At 36.5% G+C, this 23,239-nt stretch overlaps 2 protein-coding genes across 2 annotated transcripts; one reads left to right on the top strand and one right to left on the bottom strand.

Moving 5' to 3' along the window:
- The first annotated feature begins 1,164 nt into the window (after positions 1 to 1,164).
- nom1 (nucleolar protein with MIF4G domain 1) lies at positions 1,165 to 8,583 on the top strand. The gene is made up of 12 exons (XM_052104048.1): positions 1,165 to 2,254; positions 2,432 to 2,544; positions 3,870 to 4,007; positions 4,148 to 4,205; positions 4,394 to 4,720; positions 5,170 to 5,280; positions 5,857 to 6,027; positions 6,160 to 6,281; positions 6,785 to 6,917; positions 7,242 to 7,373; positions 7,514 to 7,623; positions 8,108 to 8,583. The coding sequence occupies exons 1-12, from the start codon at positions 1,310 to 1,312 to the stop codon at positions 8,283 to 8,285; spliced, it is 2,538 nt and encodes an 845-aa protein (XP_051960008.1). The 5' UTR covers positions 1,165 to 1,309; the 3' UTR covers positions 8,286 to 8,583.
- Positions 8,584 to 14,778: 6,195 nt separating this feature from the next.
- Positions 14,779 to 16,748, bottom strand: LOC127645372 (motor neuron and pancreas homeobox protein 1-like). Its single transcript, XM_052128975.1, has 3 exons — positions 16,268 to 16,748; positions 15,458 to 15,618; positions 14,779 to 15,063 (listed from the first exon to the last, which is right to left on the bottom strand). The coding sequence occupies exons 1-3, from the start codon at positions 16,746 to 16,748 to the stop codon at positions 14,779 to 14,781; spliced, it is 927 nt and encodes a 308-aa protein (XP_051984935.1).
- Positions 16,749 to 23,239: the final 6,491 nt, after the last annotated feature.

Here is a 23,239-nt window from a genome sequence, read left to right as displayed (position 1 = left end):
CATTAGGGCAAAAATCTTATTTTTGATAACAATTTTTGTATTGTATTCCTGTAAAAATATCTATAAATCCTTTAAACAAGATCAGTTTGATTGATCTTGTTTTAGAAACAACACTACATAAGATATTTAGGTTTTTCAGAGAATGTATTTTTAACATGTGTTTGTTTTGAGTTTTTATTGTCAAAACAAGTGAAAAAAATCTACCAGTGCTGAAGAAGTAATCCAAAGTATTTATAATACATTACTGACCTTGAGTAATCTAATGAAATATGTTACAAATTACATTTTACAGCATGTATTCTGTTATCTGTAATGGTGACCAGAACTTTGAAGCTCAAAAAGTCAGATAAAGGCTGCAAAAAAATAATCCATAAGACTCCAGTGGTTAAATATATGTCTTCATAAGCAACATGACAGGTGTTGGTGAGATATAGATCAATATTTAAGTATTTCTTTACTATAAATTCTCCTCCCTGACCAGTAGGTGGTGACATGCACGAAGAATGCAAATCACCAAAAACGAAGACAAAATATGGAAATGAAAGTGGAGATTTATAGTGAAAAAAAAACTTAAACATTGATATGTTTGTCACCCACACCTTTCATATTGCTTCTAAAGTGAATTGTGGCCAAATTTTGAATGTCCAAAATGCGCATAAAGGCAGCATAAAAGTAATCCATGAATTAAACAAATGGAGTCTGTATGGATTACTTTTATGCTGCCTTTATGCACATTTTGGACATTCAAAATTTTGGCCACAATTCACTTTCATTGAATGGACCAACACAGCTGAGATATTTTTTATTAAAATCATCATTTGTGTTCTGCAGAAGAGAGAAAGTCATACACATCTGGAATGGCATGAGGGTGAGTAAATGATGAGATAATTTCCATATTTGGTTGAACTATCCCTTTAAGCCATCTGGTTACCTCTGTGTAAGTTTGCTTGCTTAAAAAAATATTTTTTCTTGTTATTTTCTTTAAAATTAGTACATTGTGGTTTCTTTCTTTCTTTCTTTCTCGCATCTATGTTACAAATGCTTTGGCAATACGAATACCACTTGCCATAACAAAACACCACCAGCGCTGTTATACTCCAGCTCAGTAGATGGCGTGAAGTAACTTAATTTTGTTTTCTAAACAGCAAGAACGTTGAACGAAGAAACAACGTCAATGGCTACCTCCAGTCTGTGCATGTGTTACAAGTCCTTCGTGTGATATTTGTTTTATTTTCGGTCTGTAATATTAACAGTGTACATGAAGATAAAGTGAACTATTAGTGATTGTAAGGAGAAAGGGTGAGCGAACATGAAAGCAAAAACGCAGCGCAGGAGCAAAGGGAAAGGTGGAAGGAAAAAGCAAAAAGATAAACTTGAGAAATTCAGGGATTCAGTCAATAATTTTGTGAAAAGCAAAGGAGGTCTCGATGACAATGAACGTGATCAAAGAACAGTGTTCTTAAAGAGGAAAAATAGAAAAGTGCTGCGCAAAGAGAAACGTAAGTTTAAGAAAGCTAAGATGAAAAGTCACTACATGGGTCAGTCACTCCCGAACAAGTGTGAGGAAACTGAGCCAGCAAACAAGACCGCTGCGAAGGAGGATAAGGTGGAAAAAACAGAAGTAAAATCGGTCGAAAATATTAATCTCGCCACTCCGAGACCTCAGAAGCCGCAGAGAGACAATGCCAAAACTAAAGATGACGTAGAAGAGAAGACTAAAAGAAAAGTTCACTTCTTCGAAGATCTCCCAAGTCCGAAAAAGAAATCTAAACCGAACGAGACCAGAAAGCGGGCTCTATTAGAGGCAAATATTGAAGAGGATAAAGAAATAAGAAAATTAGAGAAACGCCTTGGACTGAATAAAAGAAGGAACAAACAGAGCCTTCCCCAGTCATTCGCCAACGATGGGCTTGATTATATTTTAGGAATTCTTGAGCCTGGGGCGTCTGCGTCAGGACTGTATGGGAGTGATGAAGAAATGGACCTAGACAAAGCCAAGGATAACTTTGATGAGTTGGAAGAGGACAGCGGACGAGAAATGACAGATAGTGAGGAGAAAGATGACAGTGAGGGTGAAGATGTAGAGGAAGAGGTGGAAGGTGATGGAGAAGATGTCACACAGATAGAATACGACGAGGACGCGGGAGATGAAGAAGAGGAAAGTTACACAGAAGCATCAGAGGACAAAGAAGAAGAAGATGATGATGGAGAGGAAGTTGAATCTGAACAAAGGCCATCTGAGAACAAAGAAGCAGTATGTCTTTTAAAACCACGATTTAATTACTAAATCATAAATTCAGCCTTACTCTCCCCATAAGCCACGATTCTCTTTTCCTGAGTCTTTTACTTGCTTGTTTCAATGCTAATGCTAGTGCTTTGAGTAGTGGTTATGATTTTATGCCTGTTGATCCATGCTGGAATCTTCTTACAGAATTCTGCTACAGTGAACATGTATGTTCCACCTCACCTACGAGAAGATGTGGACAGCAAACGCAGAGCCGAGCTGGAGAAACTGAAGCGCAATGTAAAAGGTCTTATAAACAGGTAACCACAAGCCACAGGAGGATAATGGCCCTGTCCCAAATGGCACCATTTGACCTTGAGGTCCTCCTCCAAATTCAGACAGATGGAGCGCTAGTCAGCAAGTCCATGAGGGTGCATGAGTTATAAAAGCATCCATTTGGGTCAGACTTCAAGATTTAAGCCAGATGACACATTTTAATACATTGTTTGTCTTATACATACAAATAATTATCAGAAAACATCACAACATTGATAGGGATAGGAACACATTTTAAACTCCCTCTTGAATATTTGTATCTGTTGAATAATTCGAAACAACACACCGACATTAAAGTATTACAAGATTTAATCATGAGACTTTGAAATGCAAAGCACATGTATAATAACATCAACAAAACCCCATCTTTTGAAAATATTCAGAGAACAAATAAACTTGATTTGGATTCCTGAATCGTTGCATGCAGGTGCCTAAAACAGTCAAATGGATAGAAAGGAGCACATGCATCTCACACACTGCAGTAGATAGCAAAAAACTTTTTATTTATATATTCAACCAGCCACACTTTTTCAGGTTATATATCACCGGCAGACCAAACATTACTATTTAAATCAATACAATGAATTGTGAAAACCTCAGCTATGAACAGGAAAGTACTCTCTCATGTCTTAATGTTTAGAGACTCTTAATAATTGTAAAATCCTCTTTGAAACAAACAATAGCAAAGGTTTAGATTTAAGTTACTTTATGAATGCAAAACTTCCCAAAGAAAAATTATGTAATAGAAACAGAATATGATTCTGTTGAGAGTGATTCCATCTTTGGTAAACCGAACAAAACAATGATTTTTTTTTAAACCAGTTATACACATCACATTAAAAAGTGATTGTATATACTCAAGAAAAGCAAGAGATCCGTCAATGACAATCGGAGAAAAGAACCATGAAGTTTCCTCAGGCACACAATCTCCAGTCCACTCTGATTGGTCATGAGGTTTAGCAGCAGGGACTGTTGGGTAGCAGGCTCAGCCGAAGACCACTTCAAGGGTGCAAAGGAGGCCCTCGTGAGCATCCTTCTGAGCACTAAAATGTCAAACGGGACACCCTATGGTCTTGTGGACTTCGCAGAGACACTCATTTGAAGGCCACGAGACCGCAAGTCCACATCAAGTGTGTCATTTGGGACAGGGCCATTGTCTAGGGTTTTCTAGCTGTCGATTTATAAATGCACTGTTTGAAGAGGCATCTTTTAACCCCTGCCAATCAGGTGACAGATCATGTGAAATTCTGTCCTCATTTTGTTGATCAGGTTAATAAGCACATGTTTAACCCTGCCCTGTGTTGAACAGGTTGAGTCAACCCAATATGGCGTCCATCAGCAGTCAGCTAGAAGAGCTGTACATGAGCACCAGCAGAAAGGACATGAATGATACACTCACTGACGTTTTGCTGGCTGCCTGTGTCACCCCTGCTCTCATGCCTGAAAGGTTACCTCATCTAGAATTATGTAGTTGCCAACTTTTTAATTGTGAATGTCCACGTTGCAGGCTCTCATAATCACACACACTTAAGTAACCAAATGTGACTTTTAAACAACACACTGATGAATGTGCACTCTCTCTACTAGGCTGCTGATGGAGCACATCCTACTCGTCAGCGTTCTCCACCATACTGTTGGCTTGGAGGTATCTAATCTGAGTTTAGGTCACTATACAGGTTCAGACACTTGCCTTAATGGCATTATAGTCAACCACAAACCGAGAAGCATGTTAAATCATCTCATTGGTATGATGTTACAAGAATTTCTGTCAGATAGTGTAGATGTTGAAGATGCTGACAATTTCCCACTTTCTTGCTTATTTTTTCCTCTGAGGTTGGAGCTAATTTTCTGGAGACTGTAGTTCGTCAGTTTGATAAAACCTACAGTCAGCTTGATACTACACACAAAGAATGTGACAACTTGGTGTCCATAATTGCCCATCTCTACAACTTTCATGTGGTCCATGGTCTCTTGGTCTTTGACATTCTGAAGAAGCTGGTGACACGTTTCAGCTCAAGGGATATAGAGCTGGTTCTGCTGGTTTTGAAGAATGTTGGTTTTGCTCTGAGAAAGGACGATCCGCTTGCCCTTAAGGAGCTCATCTCGGAAGCTCAGCGGAAAGCCAGCATTGAAGGAGAGTGTTTTCAGGACCAAACAAGAGTAAGACAGTAGACCATCACATTTTCTCCAAGAAGTTCCAGCTTTCCATTTTTACATTTACTTAAAAGTAGCTCTTTTCTACTAATAAGGCCGACAAGACAATGTTTATAAGAGGCAAATTTAGGTCACAAGTGGCAGGGACACCACTACAGCATTGTAGAAAACTGTGACAGTATTGTCATAGTGCTAGATTATTGTCATGGTGATCAGATAATATGCCACTAATGAACAATTTGAGTCATTAACTGTTTATTGTTGATAATTTCTCTTTAGAAAAAATGATCAAGCTTAAGCACAATGGAAAGCAATTTACTGTGTTGGATTGTCAGATAATTTCACCGGTTACCTTCCTAAAATGCATAATTTTTACGTTAAAACTGAATCTGCTGCCCTTAATAACCTAAAGTCCTGGTGGTCTTATGTTTTTTGTTTGTTGGCTTGCCTCTCAGATTCGATTTATGTTGGAGACTATGTTGGCCCTGAAGAACAATGACATGCGGAAGATTCCAGGTTATGACCCTGAACCCATGGAGAAATTAAGGAAACTCCAGAGGACTTTGGTCAGAAATTTATTAATTGTCATTCTGCTGTTATTAAAGCTGAAGTAGTCATTTCTGTGCCACCAAACGAAATTGGATGTGCAAGTTATGCCTGAAATATATATATATATATATATATATATAAGGAAAAAGAATAATTTAGCAACCTAAAATGCAATCTTATGTATTGAATTAAGTTTGCATTTTAAATTGAGCTGTTATATTTGTTCTTTCATAATCTGTTAAATAACACATTCTTGGTTAGAATAACCTGGAAAATGTTATGGATTAAACTCTAATTGGCATGTGGTCATAACAGAAAAATGATTCAAACCTTAATAGTAAAATAAATGTTTGGGATTAATGTTGTATAACTCATTGTACTGCTTGCCCTGTCCACTGGGGTGCAGACTAACTCCACAGTTTGATGTAGCCACACTGATTTGAGTTTTGTAGCAAGCTTTGTAACACTTTTTTAAAACAAATAACAAAAATGTTTTGTAGTCAATTACTTGGTTACAGAAATTTGAAGCACTCAATTTCAACTTTAACTGTGTTAATGCTGGAAAGCTGTCTTTTCCCGCTGACTCCTGATAGATTCACAGCAGTGCAGGTAGCAGTGACGTGAAGTTGAGAGTCTCCCTAGATAATCTTCTAGAGGCTGAGCGGGTTGGCCGTTGGTGGATTGTGGGATCTTCCTGGAGTGGAGCACCTATGATTGACGACCACGAAAACAAGAAAATCAACCTACCCGCAAAAGGGGAACAGGTAAGAAAAAAAGTGACAAGTATGTTCTGATGTTTATGGCATTTGGTGGTGCAACTGAGTGTATTTTGGCTTTATGAGGGTCAAGGTACAGGCACAGATGTTCGTCTGAATTTTTACTTTGTGAATTTGCAGTACAGCGCAAAGATGTTGGAGCTTGCACGCAAACAGAGAATGAACACAGACATTAGGAGGAACATTTTCTGTGTGATAATGTCAAGTGAAGACTTTTTGGATGCCTTTGAGAAACTTCTTAGGTTTGTCAGCTAAATTTCACCTCAAATTGATGCTAACATGCTCTATTTTTTCATTTCTTTTAATTGATTTTCACATGCATAGACCATGTTGTCCCTTTGGGCAAATTTTTTAATCACAATTAGCAATTGACAGTAAGTCATAACTCTGCAGGCACAGTATCTGGAAAAGTAATTTTTCCATAAAATGCAACTCTAATGTATAGTATTAAAGCTGTTTTGAAGATATTTGGTTTCATAATTCAAATGCTTTGTAAGATGTTTAAACGAATAACTTGCATGACTACACAATGACAAAGACAAGTACAAAATAGTTATGACACATAAATATTTTGTTTTAATAGATCTGTTGTAATAGAGAGTGAAAGCTTCTGTCATTTTAGGTTAAAAAAAAAGTAAAGATTAATTTAGTTTACAGTAAACTTGCATGTCACCAGACCATTCTGTTTTGACCAAATATTTGTCAAATTATGAATTACTCATTCAGTTTAATCTTTTTCTCTCAGGCTAGGATTGAAAGATCAGCAAGAAAGGGAAATTGTTCATGTTCTGATGGACTGCTGCCTGCAGGAGAAAAGCTTCAATAGATTCTATGCAGTTCTGGCAGAAAAATTTTGCTCACATGATCGACGGTTCCAGGTAGAGTGGAACAGCGCAGATTGCTACTTTTCACTGCATTAGGAGCTGCTAAAAATTGTGCTTAAGCAAAGAACTTTGAGATGATGATCAATACATATTTAAATATGCAAAATATGCAAATAGTTAATTTTGTATATAATAACTTATATTGTAAGTATATAGTAGTGTTAAAAAAAGGTCTTCAACATTCAAATATTGCTTATATAGGTCAAGCTGCTTAGACCCAGTTAGTTGATGTTTGCTCTTTCCTATATGAGAAATATAAATTAAAACATTTTTGTTAATATAAATTCTGCATTAATCTCCTTTGCTTCTATTCTTTAGATGACCTTTCAGTTCAGTTTATGGGACAAGTTCAAAGACCTGGCAAACCTTTCCAGCAGGTCCTTCAGTAACCTGGTCCAGTTGGTCACACATTTTTTACACAGGAAGTGTCTTTCCCTTTCCATTCTTAAGGTAATATTTGCCCACCCCTCTCCAAGAGAATAAATATATGAATTATACTGTATGAAATTTTATATGTTCAGTCCTCTATAGGAATCATTTGTTAAAGGATGCCTAGTCTTGTTAACTTTATTTTCTTTCTTTATCATAAGGCTATTGAATTTGGAGAGCTTGATAAGCCTAAAGTCAAATTCCTGAAACAGATTTTCATGAAACTTCTCGGAGAAACAGAGCCAGAGGATCTTGTGAATATATTTGGCAGGTGAGTATCTGTACTAGAGAAATTAATATTTATATATACAAATGTTCATTAATGTTCAGTGGGTTACCAGCTTCCAATTTATTAAGGGCATGTATCAGACGACTACATTGTTTTTTTGTAATTATGCAAGGCAAAAGCATGACATTACTATTTAGAAAAAGTTTTTAGTGTCGTTTAGGAGGTTTTGTTCACATTTATATATAAAACTATAAATGAAATTATGAAAGGAAGAGGTAATGTGTTTATGAATTTATTAGCTTTGCTATTACAGTTATAACTTGAATGGTTAAATATTCATTTGAAAGTGCAAATAAAAATAAATAAATAATAGAAATGTTACAAAAATGAAAAAATATTTTTTTATAAAAAACATGAAATGTCTGAACTGAGAAAAAAGATGTGTAGTATAGTCAAAGTTCGTTTTTTAAAAGGCTTATGTGTGTCAATATATGCCTGTGTGTGTGTGTGTACCTTTGTGTGCTAGGATCTCTGGAATTCCCAAGCTGGGAATGCTTCGGGAAGGCTTGAAGCTTTTCATCAGTCACTTTCTACTCCGGAACATTCATACACAAGAACCAGATGAGCAAGCCAAGCTACTAATGGACAGAGCAGAGATCGCCACCAAGGCCATGGAGGCTGGGGACTCCAAACTCAAGCTATAGAGCTCTTGCCATTCATACAATAATCACATCTTGGTGTGTGTGCTTTGCTTCTGATATATTGTGCTAATGTGTGTAAGATACATCATACTCAAATGGCCTTGTAGTAAAGATTGCTTTATAGAGCCATGCAATGACCTGTATGTAGGCCATAAGATGCATGTTCAGTCATTGACATGTTAATAGATTTTATCTTTAGACATGAATAATGAAAAATCCTCTGACATCCAGTGTTTTTGTCCATTTTAAATATTGCCTCATTCATATCTAAACAAATGTTATGTAAAGTTTTGTAGTGAAAAACATACATAAAATATTTGCCTTTTGAGAAATTCTCTGAGTATTTGTACAATTATCAGGTTTGCACAGATAACATGCATATTCATGGTTCAGACAATTCAGTATATACACTCACCTAAAGGATTATTAGGAACACCTGTTCAATTTCTCATTAATGCAATTATCTAATCAACCAATCACATGGCAGTTGCTTCAGTGCATTTAGGGGTGTGGTCCTGGTCAAGACAATCTCCTGAACTCCAAACTGAATGTCAGAATGGGAAAGAAAGGTGATTTAAGCAATTTTGAGCGTGGCATGGTTGTTGGTGCCAGACGGGCCGGTCTGAGTATTTCACAATCTGCTCAGTTACTGGGATTTTCACGCACAACCATTTCTAGGGTTTACAAAGAATGGTGTGAAAAGGGAAAAACATCCAGTATGTGGCAGTCCTGTGGGCGAAAATGCCTTGTTGATGCTAGAGGTCAGAGGAAAATGGGCCGACTGATTCAAGCTGATAGAAGAGCAACTTTGCCTGAAATAACCACTCGTTACAACCGAGGTATGCAGCAAAGCATTTGTGAAGCCACAACACGCACAACCTTGAGGTGGATGGGCTACAACAGCAGAAGACCCCACCGGGTACCACTCATCTCCACTACATACAGGAAAAAGAGGCTACAATTTGCAAGAGCTCACCAAAATTGGACAGTTGAAGACTGGAAAAATGTTGCCTGGTCTGATGAGTCTCGATTTCTGTTGAGACATTCAGATGGTAGAGTCAGAATTTGGCGTAAACAGAATGAGAACATGGATCCATCATGCCTTGTTACCACTGTGCAGGCTGGTGGTGGTGGTGTAATGGTGTGGGGGATGTTTTCTTGGCACACTTTAGGCCCTTTAGTGCCAATTGGGCATCGTTTAAATGCCACGGCCTACCTGAGCATTGTTTCTGACCATGTCCATCCCTTTATGGCCACCATGTACCCATCCTCTGATGGCTACTTCCAGCAGGATAATGCACCATGTCACAAAGCTCGAATCATTTCAAATTGGTTTCTTGAACATGACAATGAGTTCACTGTACTAAAATGGCCCCCACAGTCACCAGATCTCAACCCAATAGAGCATCTTTGGGATGTGGTGGAACGGGAGCTTCGTGCCCTGGATGTGCATCCCACAAATCTCCATCAACTGCAAGATGCTATCCTATCAATATGGGCCAACATTTCTAAAGAATGCTTTCAGCACCTTGTTGAATCAATGCCACGTAGAATTAAGGCAGTTCTGAAGGCGAAAGGGGGTCAAACACAGTATTAGTATGGTGTTCCTAATAATCCTTTAGGTGAGTGTATATATGCTTTATTTGCAGAGTAGGACTAGTGGGAATTTAAGTATTTTTTATTTTATATGGTAACAATTGGAGAAAAACTAGTCTGCAGAAAAAAGTAGAAATGTAGAATATTTAGTGCATGTTATAGAATTACATACTAGAAAATAACAAAGCTACATTTTTTCTTAAAGTAAGCCAAAGTCATGTCCCAAGCAGACAGGCTTTCATTCCTCTGCTACTTATTAATTTCCACTTCACATGTCTTTGTTATCTGTTCTGGGCACCAAGTCAGGCTGTAACTCTGAGACTTAAATAGCTTTACTCTGTAAATGACACTTTATTATCTTAGTTAAAGGGATTGTTCACCCAAAAATTTAAATTCTCATAATTTACTAACCCTCATACCCAGTACCGCCACACCCTATAAGCAGACTATGCAGTCTGTGTAGGGCACAAACTCCCTAGGAGGGTACCAGAAAGTTAACCCTCATCACATAGTGCTGTGTCAGATCAAACAGACTGTCACATTAGAACCCGTAATAATGACACATCAGTCTGGCTGCTTTTTTTCTCACGGTTTAAGAGCTCGAAAAACGGAGGGTTACCTACAGCTGTCCATCTTTTCCACCCCTTGGCAAAGATAATATTGTCACCATATGTGAGAAGAAACGTATAATGGAGGTACAGCCCACTAAGATACACACAGGTGATTGTAAATAGTATGTGTTTTAGTGGCTATTGTCTGTGTGAGACCATAGGATGGTTGATACTGACCCTAGTTTGAACTGGCAATAGGAAGCTGCCTTTAACACCACAGTTTTGTAGCTCCTCTACAAAAGACCAAGGCACATGAAAAATGTGATGCAGTATTCATCTTAAAATGTTCTAACTACTGTTATCTTTTTCTTTCTCTTGTGCCTTGGTACAATTCCTGTACATAAATTTCAGGCAAAGATATCTACCTACAACTGTCACTGGGCCCCTGTTGACTAATTCAAATTAGCTTAGTTTTAACACATCCACATTAAATGGCTGATCCTTACATGTATTTACTTTCTGTATATTTTGTCTTCCTTTTGACTTTCTCATCCAGGTCTTAATGTGAGAGACTATCCCACCCTGCTTGGCCTTGTGTGTGTTTTATCCCCTGATTGTTAGTGTGGTAGTGGCACTGATAAGGTTTAGTTCTTTGTACTTGCACAGCTGGGCAAATGTACAGGTAGGGTAAATTCGGCATTAAATCAGTAACTAATTCTTCCTAAATTGACTGCTACCTGTTCAGGGTGGCCAGGTTAATTCCATATTGTGTGACAATTATTTTAATTCAAATAAATTACACATACAAATGTATTAAATCATTATAACCCAACTCAAGAGATATTTATTTATTCATTTTTGGGGGGGATAAAATTTATGAGGATACCCTCTGTCCCAGGCAGAAAATAAACTGAATAATGTGAAATGACTACCAAGTTCCAAATGCTTGTTCATTTTTTCATATACTTCTGTTTTATTTAACTTTTTCCACACTTTTTTTGTTTTGTTTGTTAGTTTTAGTTTAGTTTATACATTTTTTTTTACAGTTTTTCATTACTTTTAGTTTTTATATCAAGTGATACATACTGTATAGAATGGGAGAAAACAGGCATTTGAGCAATGTGGATCATGTAGCTGGACACTCAATTGTACAGTTTGTAAATTATACTTATATTAAAAATATTATTTTCAATAAGACCAACTGAATTTAAGAATGCTAATTTTTTACAGAACTTTAACCACAAAGTCCTCTTTAGTGCATTTGACTCTAAACCAATTCCAAATAAAATGTCAAACAAATAATTGATTGACGTGTAAGACGAAGTGAGTGAAAAGAGAGAGAGAATGTCATAATTTACTGGATATTATATTTTTTCTGTTCTCTTTGTTTTAACATCATGCATTGGCAACACAACGAACAATCATTCTAATAAAAGTTTCAAATGTGTCATAACTGAAGTCCCAGACATGGCTAGTGTATTTTCTATAGGGTGACCAGATTTTGAAAGTCTCAAACTTAGACACCTGGGGGCTTTGTGATATATATATATATATATATATATATATATATATATATATATATATATATATATACATACATCGACCAGCCACAACATTAAAACCACCTGCCTTGTAAGCAGTGCCATCCCGCAGCTCGGAATGATATTCTTCTCAATTGTACAGAGTGGTTATCTGAGTTACTGTAGACTTTGTCAGTTCGAAACAGTCTGGCCATTCTCTGTTGACCTCTCTCATCAACAAGGCATTTCCATCCACAGAACTGCTGCTCACTGGATGTTTATTGTTTTTGGTACAATTCTGAGAAAGTCCTAAAGACTGTTGTGTGTGAAAATCCCAGGAGATCAGCAGTTACAGAAATACTCAAACCAGCCCATCTGGCACCAACAATTAGCCATGCAATAATCTAATCAACCAATCGTGTGGCAGCAGTGTAGGGCATAAAATCATGCAGATACGGGTCAGGTGCTTCAATTTATGTTCACATCAACCATCAAAATGGAGAAAAATTTGATCGTCGCATGATTGTTGCTGCCAGACCGGCTGGTTTGAGTATTTCTGTAACTGCTGATCTCCTGGGATTTTCACACACAACAAAGTTCAAAACTTCACAACTACTTAGTTCATAATTTTCATAACTTGTTATTTTATGAATTAAACTGGACCCTGATTCAACATTTGAACAATTTTTTGTTGGCTCTCCCCTCTGGAGAATTTGTGTTGCTGTTTTAAAAGCTGTCCTCTAGTACTGGGGTTTTCAAAAATGTTGATGCCAAGGATCACCAAATATGATGGTCACCTTGCACCCCCCTGTTAAAATATAAAGGTTTCAATATATTTTAATTTAAAGACAAATATGAACTGTGTGAGAATAATTTCAAGTGTGATAATATAAAGACAGTTTGTATATTTTGTTTGTTTGTTGTTTTTTTATTATTATTGTGACCAAATTCAGAGAAATGTTTAAAATATTATCTGGAAAATATTTAGCCTACATTGTATCTTCTTTTTTACCCAATATGTGAATAAATGTATTAACCTGAACATAAATATTTTAATTAAACTGACAATAATGGTAAATATACTGTAGTTTTATTATTATTATATATATTTTTTTACATTTCCACTGATCCTCTAGCACCCCTATTTGAAAACCCCTGGTCCAGTAGCCTTTTTACAACACTAAATAAATTATCAGATTGAGTGTGAGGTTTTAAGTCCACAACATCATCTGAACAATGCAGCTCACCACACAAATATTCTAACACATAGGCCTCCTTATAACCTCCAGAATTGTATAACGCAATCAGGGCCATAGCTAGTGGGGTGAAAGGTGGAAATGATTCTGGGGGTCCACAAATGACAGAAGGGCCCCAAATTCTACACTGCATTTTTTTATAGAAAAGGGGCCCAGAATCCCTTTTTACGGCCCTGGATGCAATAAGAGGGTCTATATCATCACTCTAGAGACTGGCCTTTCTACTTTTAAGTTCAAATTCTGCCATGCATTGCTTAGTCAGATTAAGGGTCAGTAATTCAATATTGACCCCTTTTACATGCACTTAAGAAAACAGTTTATTCCAGCGGTTTTCTGAAACGGCTTGTAAACGTAAACAGTTTTTGAGTAATGGAAGGAGAGCTGATTGTGAAGAATTAGTTAACCCAAATCCTTATGCATATGGCGTGTAGACTAGCAACATATTTTTATTACACTGAGGGTTTGGCGGCCCCTATAAAACTGCTGAGAGTTACTACAGGAGCATTTCAGCTCACATTCAGTGTCCGAATAGATAGTTCTCATGGCCCCTGACTGCACAGGAGTGGATGGTGATTATATTTAAATGTCCTCTAATTGATTCGAAGACGCTCCTTGGCAAAGACCAGATGGATCTCTGGGTTTATTACCCAATAAAGCAAGTCATTATTAATAAAGGAGGAAATGCACTTATGCGAAACAGACCTCAATTGGATTGCTGAAAAGACCATTAAATTTGTCTTGTCCGGTACTAATCCCATACTCACCTTTTTTTCCCATACCACTTGTAGCCTTTAAATTATTTAGATTTAACAGCATGAAATGGGACCTACAATTTACCCTCTGATGTGCTCTAATACAGATGAACAGTGTCATTATTGGGTGTCCATTGCTGTTGTGGTGAGAAATGCTTATTCGTGATATGCTCACTCGCACATTTGCCTATGGAGCTCTATAAACAGCGATTCCCATGACCCCGACCATGCCATTGACAACAGAGACCGCTTCAGATCCAGCCTATGTTGAGGATATTTCCTGCACAATTAAAGGGAATATTCGAGTTTAAATCTGGGAATTTGCAGCATGTTTTATCAAATTAAAAAGGACAGAAATTAGAAAGTTAGAAAAACAATATTTTATTTACAGCGCTTGCCTGATAAAGCTGAGCAATAATTTACATGCATTTTAAAAGCCATTTTGTTATAAATACATTGTATAAAAATAAGCAGATCGCATATGTTTCTGCTCGTTGATGGTTTGAGTTCAGAAATCAACTCAAACACGCAGTCCTCGAAGAGAAACATCTACTGATGTTAATTATTACTGATAGTGATATACTTGTAGTTTGCATGATGCAGGCTAATGCTGTTTTACCACATGCCATAACATCAAGCTACCTTCAGGAGAAGAATCCAGTCAATATTTGGATGTGGAAATTACAATCAACTTAGGATGTCCTCCTCTGAACCAATTATTTCTCTGATTTCCATAATGACGGCAGGATGATAAAACATGCAAATCACATTATTTTCTCACTCTTTTCCTTTTTTTTTTTTCTTTTTAACAGCGGAACGTCTCATTGTTGTTGACTTGTGTCACTGCCGTTGGTTCGTTCATCCTCGGAGGAACAATCAGATGAATGCAACATATAATTATCCCCTTCTTCATCGTCACTGTCCCTAAAGTCCGGTATTCTGTTACTTTTCACAGAGTCTACATTCTGATAATCCTTCTGCTCCAGCCCGTCCAGTTTGTCCTGATTGCCTTTACCTTTCTGTTTCTCGGCCTCCTGAGCGGCTTGTTCTTTAGCCTTTTTACTGCGCTTCCATTTCATACGCCTGTTCTGAAACCAAATTTTCACCTGGAAAAAAAAATTATAAAATAAATCAGAACATAACATTTAAAAAAAAAAATACAATAATAATAATAATAATAATAATAATATATATATATATATATATATATATATATATATATATATATATATATATATATATATATATATATATATATATATATATATATATAAAATTAAGAGCAATCGAATTTTGGCACTTTAATGTTAATCAGCCATTTTTAAGAAAAAGTTTGAATGTCTTTGAATATTTAAAAAATCTACTAGCATATAGGCCTACTATTAACTATTGGACGCATTTTTTTTTTTTTTTATGAAAATAGATTTATCACAATTTCACAAAAGTAGCCTATAGTGTGTGTCTGGGCAATTCTTAGACAAGCCGGGGGAAAGGGTTTACCTGTGTCTCTGTTAACATTAACGATGTTGCAACTTCAAAGCGTTTGGGTCTCGACAGATATTTATTCAGCTTAAATTGATGCTCAAGTTCAAGGAGCTGTTGGCTTGTGAACGCGGTTCTTGGTCTTCTGCACTTCCCGAGTAAATTTGACTGCGCCTGACCTGCAGAATTGAAAAACAGTGCTATAAAGTTGCCATGAAAAAAAAATACATGAAAATTGCATCTCTATTTCAATACAAATGGCTGCGTATCATTGCAAAACAATCTTGGTATTACACGGACACTGGAACAGACCACGTGTGTGTTATTATTTTTTTTCAATGAATGCAGCAGAAGTGTAAGCGCACTATTGGTAGGCTAATTTACACATCATGAAGCAATTAAAATCAAATCAATACATTTTAGTATCTCTCATTCTTAAATGCCGTCAGTGCCATTCGGAATCACACATAGCCTCAATGTGCCACGCATTGTCAGTACACATGATAACATTTACAACCTATCTGATTTGTTTGGGAGAGGATTGAGAGAATTTGTAGACGAGCAGCGGAACAGAGAGACAGTGTCTGCAGTGTAAACAGTTGGCAGGCTGTGCTTTTCACATTCGTTCGTCACTTTCCCCTCTGTCCATTATCTCTCCATTTTGGAAGAAAGTGTCGTTCACTTTTGCCAGTCTTTTGCCACTTTCTGAGTCAAAGAACGGACCATGTTATATCTGGCTACTGTCATGCATTAATTTGAAGTTCAGCCTAAACTACGAGTAGTTGACTATATTGTCATTGCATACATTTCAGAAGTAGACTAACTCACTGTTGAAATCTGGAATCTTGGGGAGCATCATTCCCGCAGTTGAGACCCTGAGCCAGTGATCGAGCTGAAAGGAGCTGGCGGTCAGTTTGAGGGGGTCAGTGGGATGATGGTGGTGCGACCCGTGGGGATATGAGTAGGACAGGGCCGGATGCTGACCCAGCGCTGCTGCCGAGTAAGTGTACATTGGATGACCATAGAGAGCTTGCGGAGGAATCCCCGTGCTGCTCTGAGGGTGTAGTCCGACCATGCCTGAATGTGGAGAGTTCAAGAAACCCGGTTTGGGAATCAAGCCGCAAGACGACATCCTTGGGGGCGTAGGAGTCTCTGTCCGTGGTGATTCGGAGTTTGCGTTGAACTCCGACGCCTGGACACTTTCAGGGGATGAGATGAAAGAGGTGACCAGCGCCAGCGGCGAGGTCTGCACTTTTGGTGGGTCAATAGCCAGAAGCGCGTCGATACGAAAGTTTTTAGATTTCTCCATCTGTCCCTCCTCACTAACAGTTTACGCGTTGTTCGAAACTTGAAAAGGCTGTCACGAGTGTCCCGTTCCTCTCCTTAAAGTTATGATCTTGGCCAAGGTGTGCAAGACAGACTCGACTTGTCAGCGGCTGCCCATGAGCGTGTGGGTTGGTCATTCACGTCACGATTGTGCATGTCCCATTGGACAGCGATATCAGCGATCACTGCTCAGCTGTGAGTTCTTTAGTACGCGCTAATAGTCATTCAAAACGCGAATTTCCTCGCATAATTTGGTGGAAGCTGAGAATGTATGGGAAAAAGACAATTGACTAGGTCCTAAAGAAATAAAAAAAAAATAAAAATGTTAAAAACAAAATGTGTAGTCTATAGCCTAAACACACACAACCACATTATTATTTACCAATAGTCTAATTAGCCCTAATTTGAGTTCAAGTTTGCAGAAAAATTGTAGGCTTGTTTTTTAGCTGATATATGAAAAGGTGCCCTTAATTTTTCAGCATAAATATGCTTTTATATGTCAATTTGATCCCCCTTCTTATTACACAATAGCAAGACATTTTGTTAGGCCTGTTTTCAAAATTGTTCAATCATAACGAAATCAGTTTTTAGTGTTTTTCATGTTCATGCAAATCGAGTAGGCCTATTAACCAAACATGACTAATAATAATTATTACAATTGGCTATCTCTGTTTGCATATGATTAGGGTATACAAAATAGCAATTTTATTCTGTTTTACTGACATCTATTTATTTTGTAGCCTATATCATTATATTTGTTTACAATTGGAGCGATAAATCATTTGGAAAGTTAAACAGACCAGTTTCACTATATGTTAAATGTGTCTTAAAATTTGTTTTCATACCATATAGGTTAGCATTTAGCATTTTATTAAAGCAGTGGTGATTTTTAATAGTAGCACTTCAACCAAATCTTTAAATATAGACTGTACAAATCCAAAAACAGTAATTTGTCCTATAATCTTTTCAGATTTTTTTATTTTTATTTTTTATATAAACGTCTCTTTGTTTATTTATCATTATCAAATTAAAAGACGTTCAGCAAAGTCAGAAATAAAGTCACTCTTTTATATATATATATATATATATATATATATATATATATATATATATATATATATATATTTCAGGTTATATTTACAAAATTAATGGGAAACTATGACCTATAAGAGACCCTATTTGACCTAAACCCATCCAGATGAACAGGATATGCCTACTTATTAAAAAAATAAAAATTACATTTGCCTACTTTTGCAAAAATGATAATAGCCACCAAAATGTTTTTCAACAGTGTCATTTTCCACATAGGCCACATTATCTCGCTCTCTTTTAATCGAAAGTGCGCGGTCCTTCAAGCACACTGTAAAGAAAATCTGTAATTTTAACGATAAAAGAGTGTAAAGATGCTACTAAAAAAATGATTGATTAACGAGTATTAACAGTAAAATATACCGTAAAATTGTATTATATTTTAAAAGACAAACAATACAGTAGTTTTTACAATAAAATGTTGTAAAAATTTATTTTTTAGATCTAAAAAGTATGATTTTAATGTATACTGAATGGTAATTTTTTTTAACAAATTGTATGTTTAACAAGAGAGTACATGTTTTTTTTCAGTAAATTATTATTCAAATTACAGTAAAAAAGAAAAAACTATAATCTGCGTTCCAAAAATTGTCCATCAAATTTCATTATTTTATGGGAATGTTTAGGTTTCTTCTCATTTTTAATATCAGTTATGTACATTGGGGTGTGCTGTGTTATAGTTGATGTAGTTTAGTTAATGTTTACTGTATTTGATGGTGTTTAGTGTTTGTGTGAGTGACACTGAGCATGTTCATTGCTCCTGGAAGAGCCTTTATTGGTTAACTTCAAATCATGATGAACTCTTCTGTTATGTTTACGGTGATTAACAATACCTCATTAAGTAAAAAAGCATACTTTTACAGTTTCAGAAGGCTAATATCAAATTTATGACATTTTTGTTTTTACTGTAAATTTAACAGATTTAATTTTTTACAGTGCCAGCGTGGTCATGTACAGTTTTAAACTGTAACAGTAACAGGTTGTTCTGTAAAATTGTTTAAAGTTTTCCTGTAATTTTTAAAAAATTATTCTGGCAATCACAGCTGCCAGTTTTTTTTTTTAGGTTAAAAACATCAGGATTTGTATTTACAGTGCAGTGCATCGAAAGAAGATCTGTGTCCAGTTATAGGGGGTTTCCTCTTAGCCTCTTTAAGATAATGGAGAAAGAGGTCAGAGAGAGAATTACTGACACTGTTGCCCTTAACCTTTCTACCAATAAAACGGATTAGTTTTCTCTATTCATCAGATAACCACTCTCTGGAGACTGGTCTGGTCGCATGCGTTTATTTGCTCAGGGGAAATCAACAAGTCACAGGCCTGTTTCGCCGAAATTAGGCCTATTAGCCGGGTGCCGTGACGACATGAACGATTCTGAAATAAAAGCAAGAAATGGAGTATCATTCAGCCGCACGTGTTGCCAACAATTGTAGTAACACTTAACAATGTCCTAACATGGTTAATATGTCCATACCCATTAGGCTACCTATAGCATATAGCATAATAAACATTTGCGTGTTGTGCATTTAGGCCTACTCAGTAGAGTTTGTTTACTCGGAAACATTAACAAAGTATTAGCTACCCAGTCGAATTTGCATGAGGAAATTGTTAAGTCTGTTTCTATCCCTCATGATGCTTTTGATAACACGACGCACTAAATCTAGGAGTTCTCCGGAAATATTCCTCTTAAAGGTTTCTGCCCAAGCAAATGTTCTTGTGTCTTTCAGCACTTCACATTAGATGGCTCCTTTGTCCGCTTCCCAGTTTTAATTTCATTAAGGGATTGCATGAATATTTCTATTAAAGCAGCAGTGAAATATGAAGCCGTGGACCTGCAGCGATCAGAGAGATTTATGGCACTTTTTCATCACATCGGGAGAGAGTAAATTATTATTGCACCCTGAAATAGCAGGACCTGAAACAGCAGGGACTCTCCTCAACGCTGCTCATTCCCTCGGTAATTACTTTCACAATTAAGTGGAATACACATCATAATGACAAATGGAAAGAGTTTATATATTAATTATGCTTGGCAAAAGTGTTCATTATGAAAAGCCAATTTAACGGGTCTCTTTTATTGCAATAAATATTTTCAGTCATAATGGCACAAATGGGTATAGACTACTGTTCAAATGTATTGCACTGCTTTAAACGCATTTGTAACTCATAATCTTTTTATCAGTTTAATTTGTGAGGACGGGGAGTAGTCCCAGTAGCCTACAACACATTCAGTGCAGGTTGTTCAGTGACAGGTATGCACTACGTTATTAAAAGTCATTATAAAAGAAAACTAGATGTCGGTCCTGCTAATTGCTGCACAGTATTATTATTATTTATGTAATTTTTTGAACAAGGCGTGACATGGAGATCGTTCGTGTTCCACTATATTTGCTTTGATAAACTAGGATTATCTCTTAAGTGAATCATTGGACCAAACAAACTTGTGAACGAGCCTGAAAGCCAGGTGTCGTATAGACGATGTTATGAATACATACACACAATTAAGTCAGTGGTGTAATTTAGATGACCCGCGAGTCCCCTCTCTTCGTGACACGAGCCCGTGATTGAGGACTGCACCAGATGTCAGGCTAATTCAAATGAATTAATTTCATATCTGTCATGAGCACAGCACAGTTGCAACCTGACAGATGGGAAAACTCAGGAGTCTTTCTTTCTTTCTTTCTTTCTTTCTTTCTTTCTTTCTTTCTTTCTTTCTTACTTTCTATCTACCTGTCTGTCTGTCTGTCTGTCTGTCTGTCTGTCTATCTATCTGTCTATATTTTTCCTTTCTATATCTTTCTTTCCTGCCTTTCTTTCTTTCTTTCTTTCTTTCTGTCTGTCTGTCTATCTATCTATCTATATTTTTCCTTTCTATCTCATTCTTTCCTGCCTTAATTTCTTTCTTTCTTTCCTTCCATCCATCCATCCATCCTTCCTTCCTGCAAATATAACATGATTTTAAAAATGTGTGTCTTGCTTTGCAAGATTTAATGATCAAGTTTGAATATGACAAGAATTGCTTGGCAGAATTTTACACAATTCCCTAACCCTAACTCAGACAACCCAGATGCTATTGGCACTTAATATTAGCAAGATATTCAATGTGCTCTGCAATCCACTGATTGTCCATTGCTGCGATCATAAAACGAAATGATTTGTTCTGAATGTTTTTAGTATATATTGCTTTGTTTTTTAAATAAAAACCTAAAAGAAACAGAAACAAGTGTTCATTAACAAATGTAAATTACAGGTGATGATTGGAATATGTTGTTGGGCTTATAGCTGAAAATGAATAAGTGCAGTGTCAAAGACACTCTTATTAAGTTATGGAGTGCCACAAGGATCAGTTTTAGGACCTCTTCTTTTCTCCTTAGATATGCTTCCACTGGGAGATATGATCAGGAATCATGGAATAAGTTAAACTATTATGTCTATGATAACTTTTTATTTCTTCTAAACCCAAAGTTCTACAAATTAGAAGAGTGCATCAATGAAATCAAAGATTGGATGGCCAGAAATGTGTGTGATTGGACCAAAAATCAAAAAAAAAAAAAACAGATAGCTAGCTAAAATATAATTTGACTCTCAATGGATGTACTGTTACTTCTTCTTCTACAGCGAAGAACTTGGGTGTTATATTTGATACCGATCTGTCCTTTGAAAATCTTATTTCCAATGTTTGTAGAACAACATTCTTCCACCTCAGAAATATTGCTACGTTATGATATGTTGCTGATGCTGAAAACCATGCGTTCATGACCTCAAGACTAGATTATTGTAATGCATTACTGGGAGGATGTCCAGCAAGTTCAATAAATAAACTTAAATTGGTTCAAGTGCAGCTGCCAGAGTGCTGACGAGAACAAATAAATATGATCATATTACCTGTTAAATTTCGTTTTCATTTAAAAATTCTGTTAACTACATACAAATATTTGAATGGTCTAGCTCCGCAGTATTTTAGTGACCTATATTCCATCACGGTCATTACCACAAAAGGAGGTAGATCCTTTTCGTACTTGGCTCTTAAACTATGGAATAGTCTCCCTAACACTGTTCGGGACACAGCCACACTTACCCAGTTTAAGTCTAGACTAAAGACTCATCTATTTAGCCATGCATACACCTAATTTATCCATCAACTCACAATTAGGCTGCTTTAGTTAGGTCTGATGGAACCAGAATCTATCATGATCTATAACTCTGCATAAAATTGAATGGCATCTATACATTTTTTTGTTTCTATGTCTCAACCTTGGGATTCATATTCCGAGGTTACCAGAGCCTGCCAGATCCAGCTCCGTTCCTGCTTTGTGTCAGACTCCACTGCTATGTGTCACTGAGAGATGACAACAAACTACAGCCGGTGCTAGCCAGACATCACTTCAGTTTTTTACGATGGACATCAGAGGATGAACTGATGACAACTCTAAATGTGAGACATCGGATACTTCATATGCCACTGTATGAACCTTGGACTTAGGATGGACCCCATCGAACCTCAACGAAATGACCTGCCAGTTCAACTGCGATGCACCTCGTTTATCTCTGCCTGCATCACCTTTGTTTATTGATGGAATACACTCTTGAAATTGAATACATTGACTATAATTTAATTGCCAACAAAAGCATTCATCAGCCAACTAACAAAGGACAATTGCATCTATTTGAACTTCTGCAGTTAATCCAGGATGGACTTCAACAACATTAGTAATAAATGTTTAAGTCAAAATAAAATACAAATGTTTTTTTTTTTATTATATTTTTTAAAACACTGGACCTTAACGCTTGCTTAATTTACAAATGTAAAACCATGACTTGCACTGCACATAAATAAGTAATATTGGCATTATATTCATGCTGTTAGTCACAGGGCAACTGGCCCCCACAGTGAGTCTGGTTTCTCCCAAGGTAATTGTTCTCCATTAATCAACATCTTGTGGAGTTTTGCATTCCTTGCAACATTTGCCTTCATCTTGCTCACTGGGGTTATAAATACAATTATTATTATAATTACTTAATTTATATACACAATTTAAAATCATAATTAATCAAACTACACAATGTTCACTCTAACACTTTATAGTTATTACAGTTTCATTTGTGTTAATGCATGATTTCCTGTAAATCTGCTTTGAAACAATGTGTGTTGTGAAAAGCGCTATACAAATAAAAATGACTTGACATTTTAAAAAAAAACTGAATTCCTGAGAGGTCTGTTAAACAATTTAGCAATTAACCAGCCTCAACAGAGAGTTATGAAGACATATAACTCATGGAGTTGACATAAACCTGAGACCTTTTTTTGACATCTTTCAAAATTAGAGACCTTCTGAGATTATTGGGTCCCCATTTTGTATTCTGAAGCAGCTCCAGGAGACTTGCTGT

The sequence above is a fragment of the Xyrauchen texanus genome, chromosome 1 (assembly GCF_025860055.1).
Source record: "Xyrauchen texanus isolate HMW12.3.18 chromosome 1, RBS_HiC_50CHRs, whole genome shotgun sequence".
NCBI lineage: Eukaryota > Metazoa > Chordata > Actinopteri > Cypriniformes > Catostomidae > Xyrauchen > Xyrauchen texanus.
This window is presented reverse-complemented; position numbering and strand designations above follow the sequence as displayed.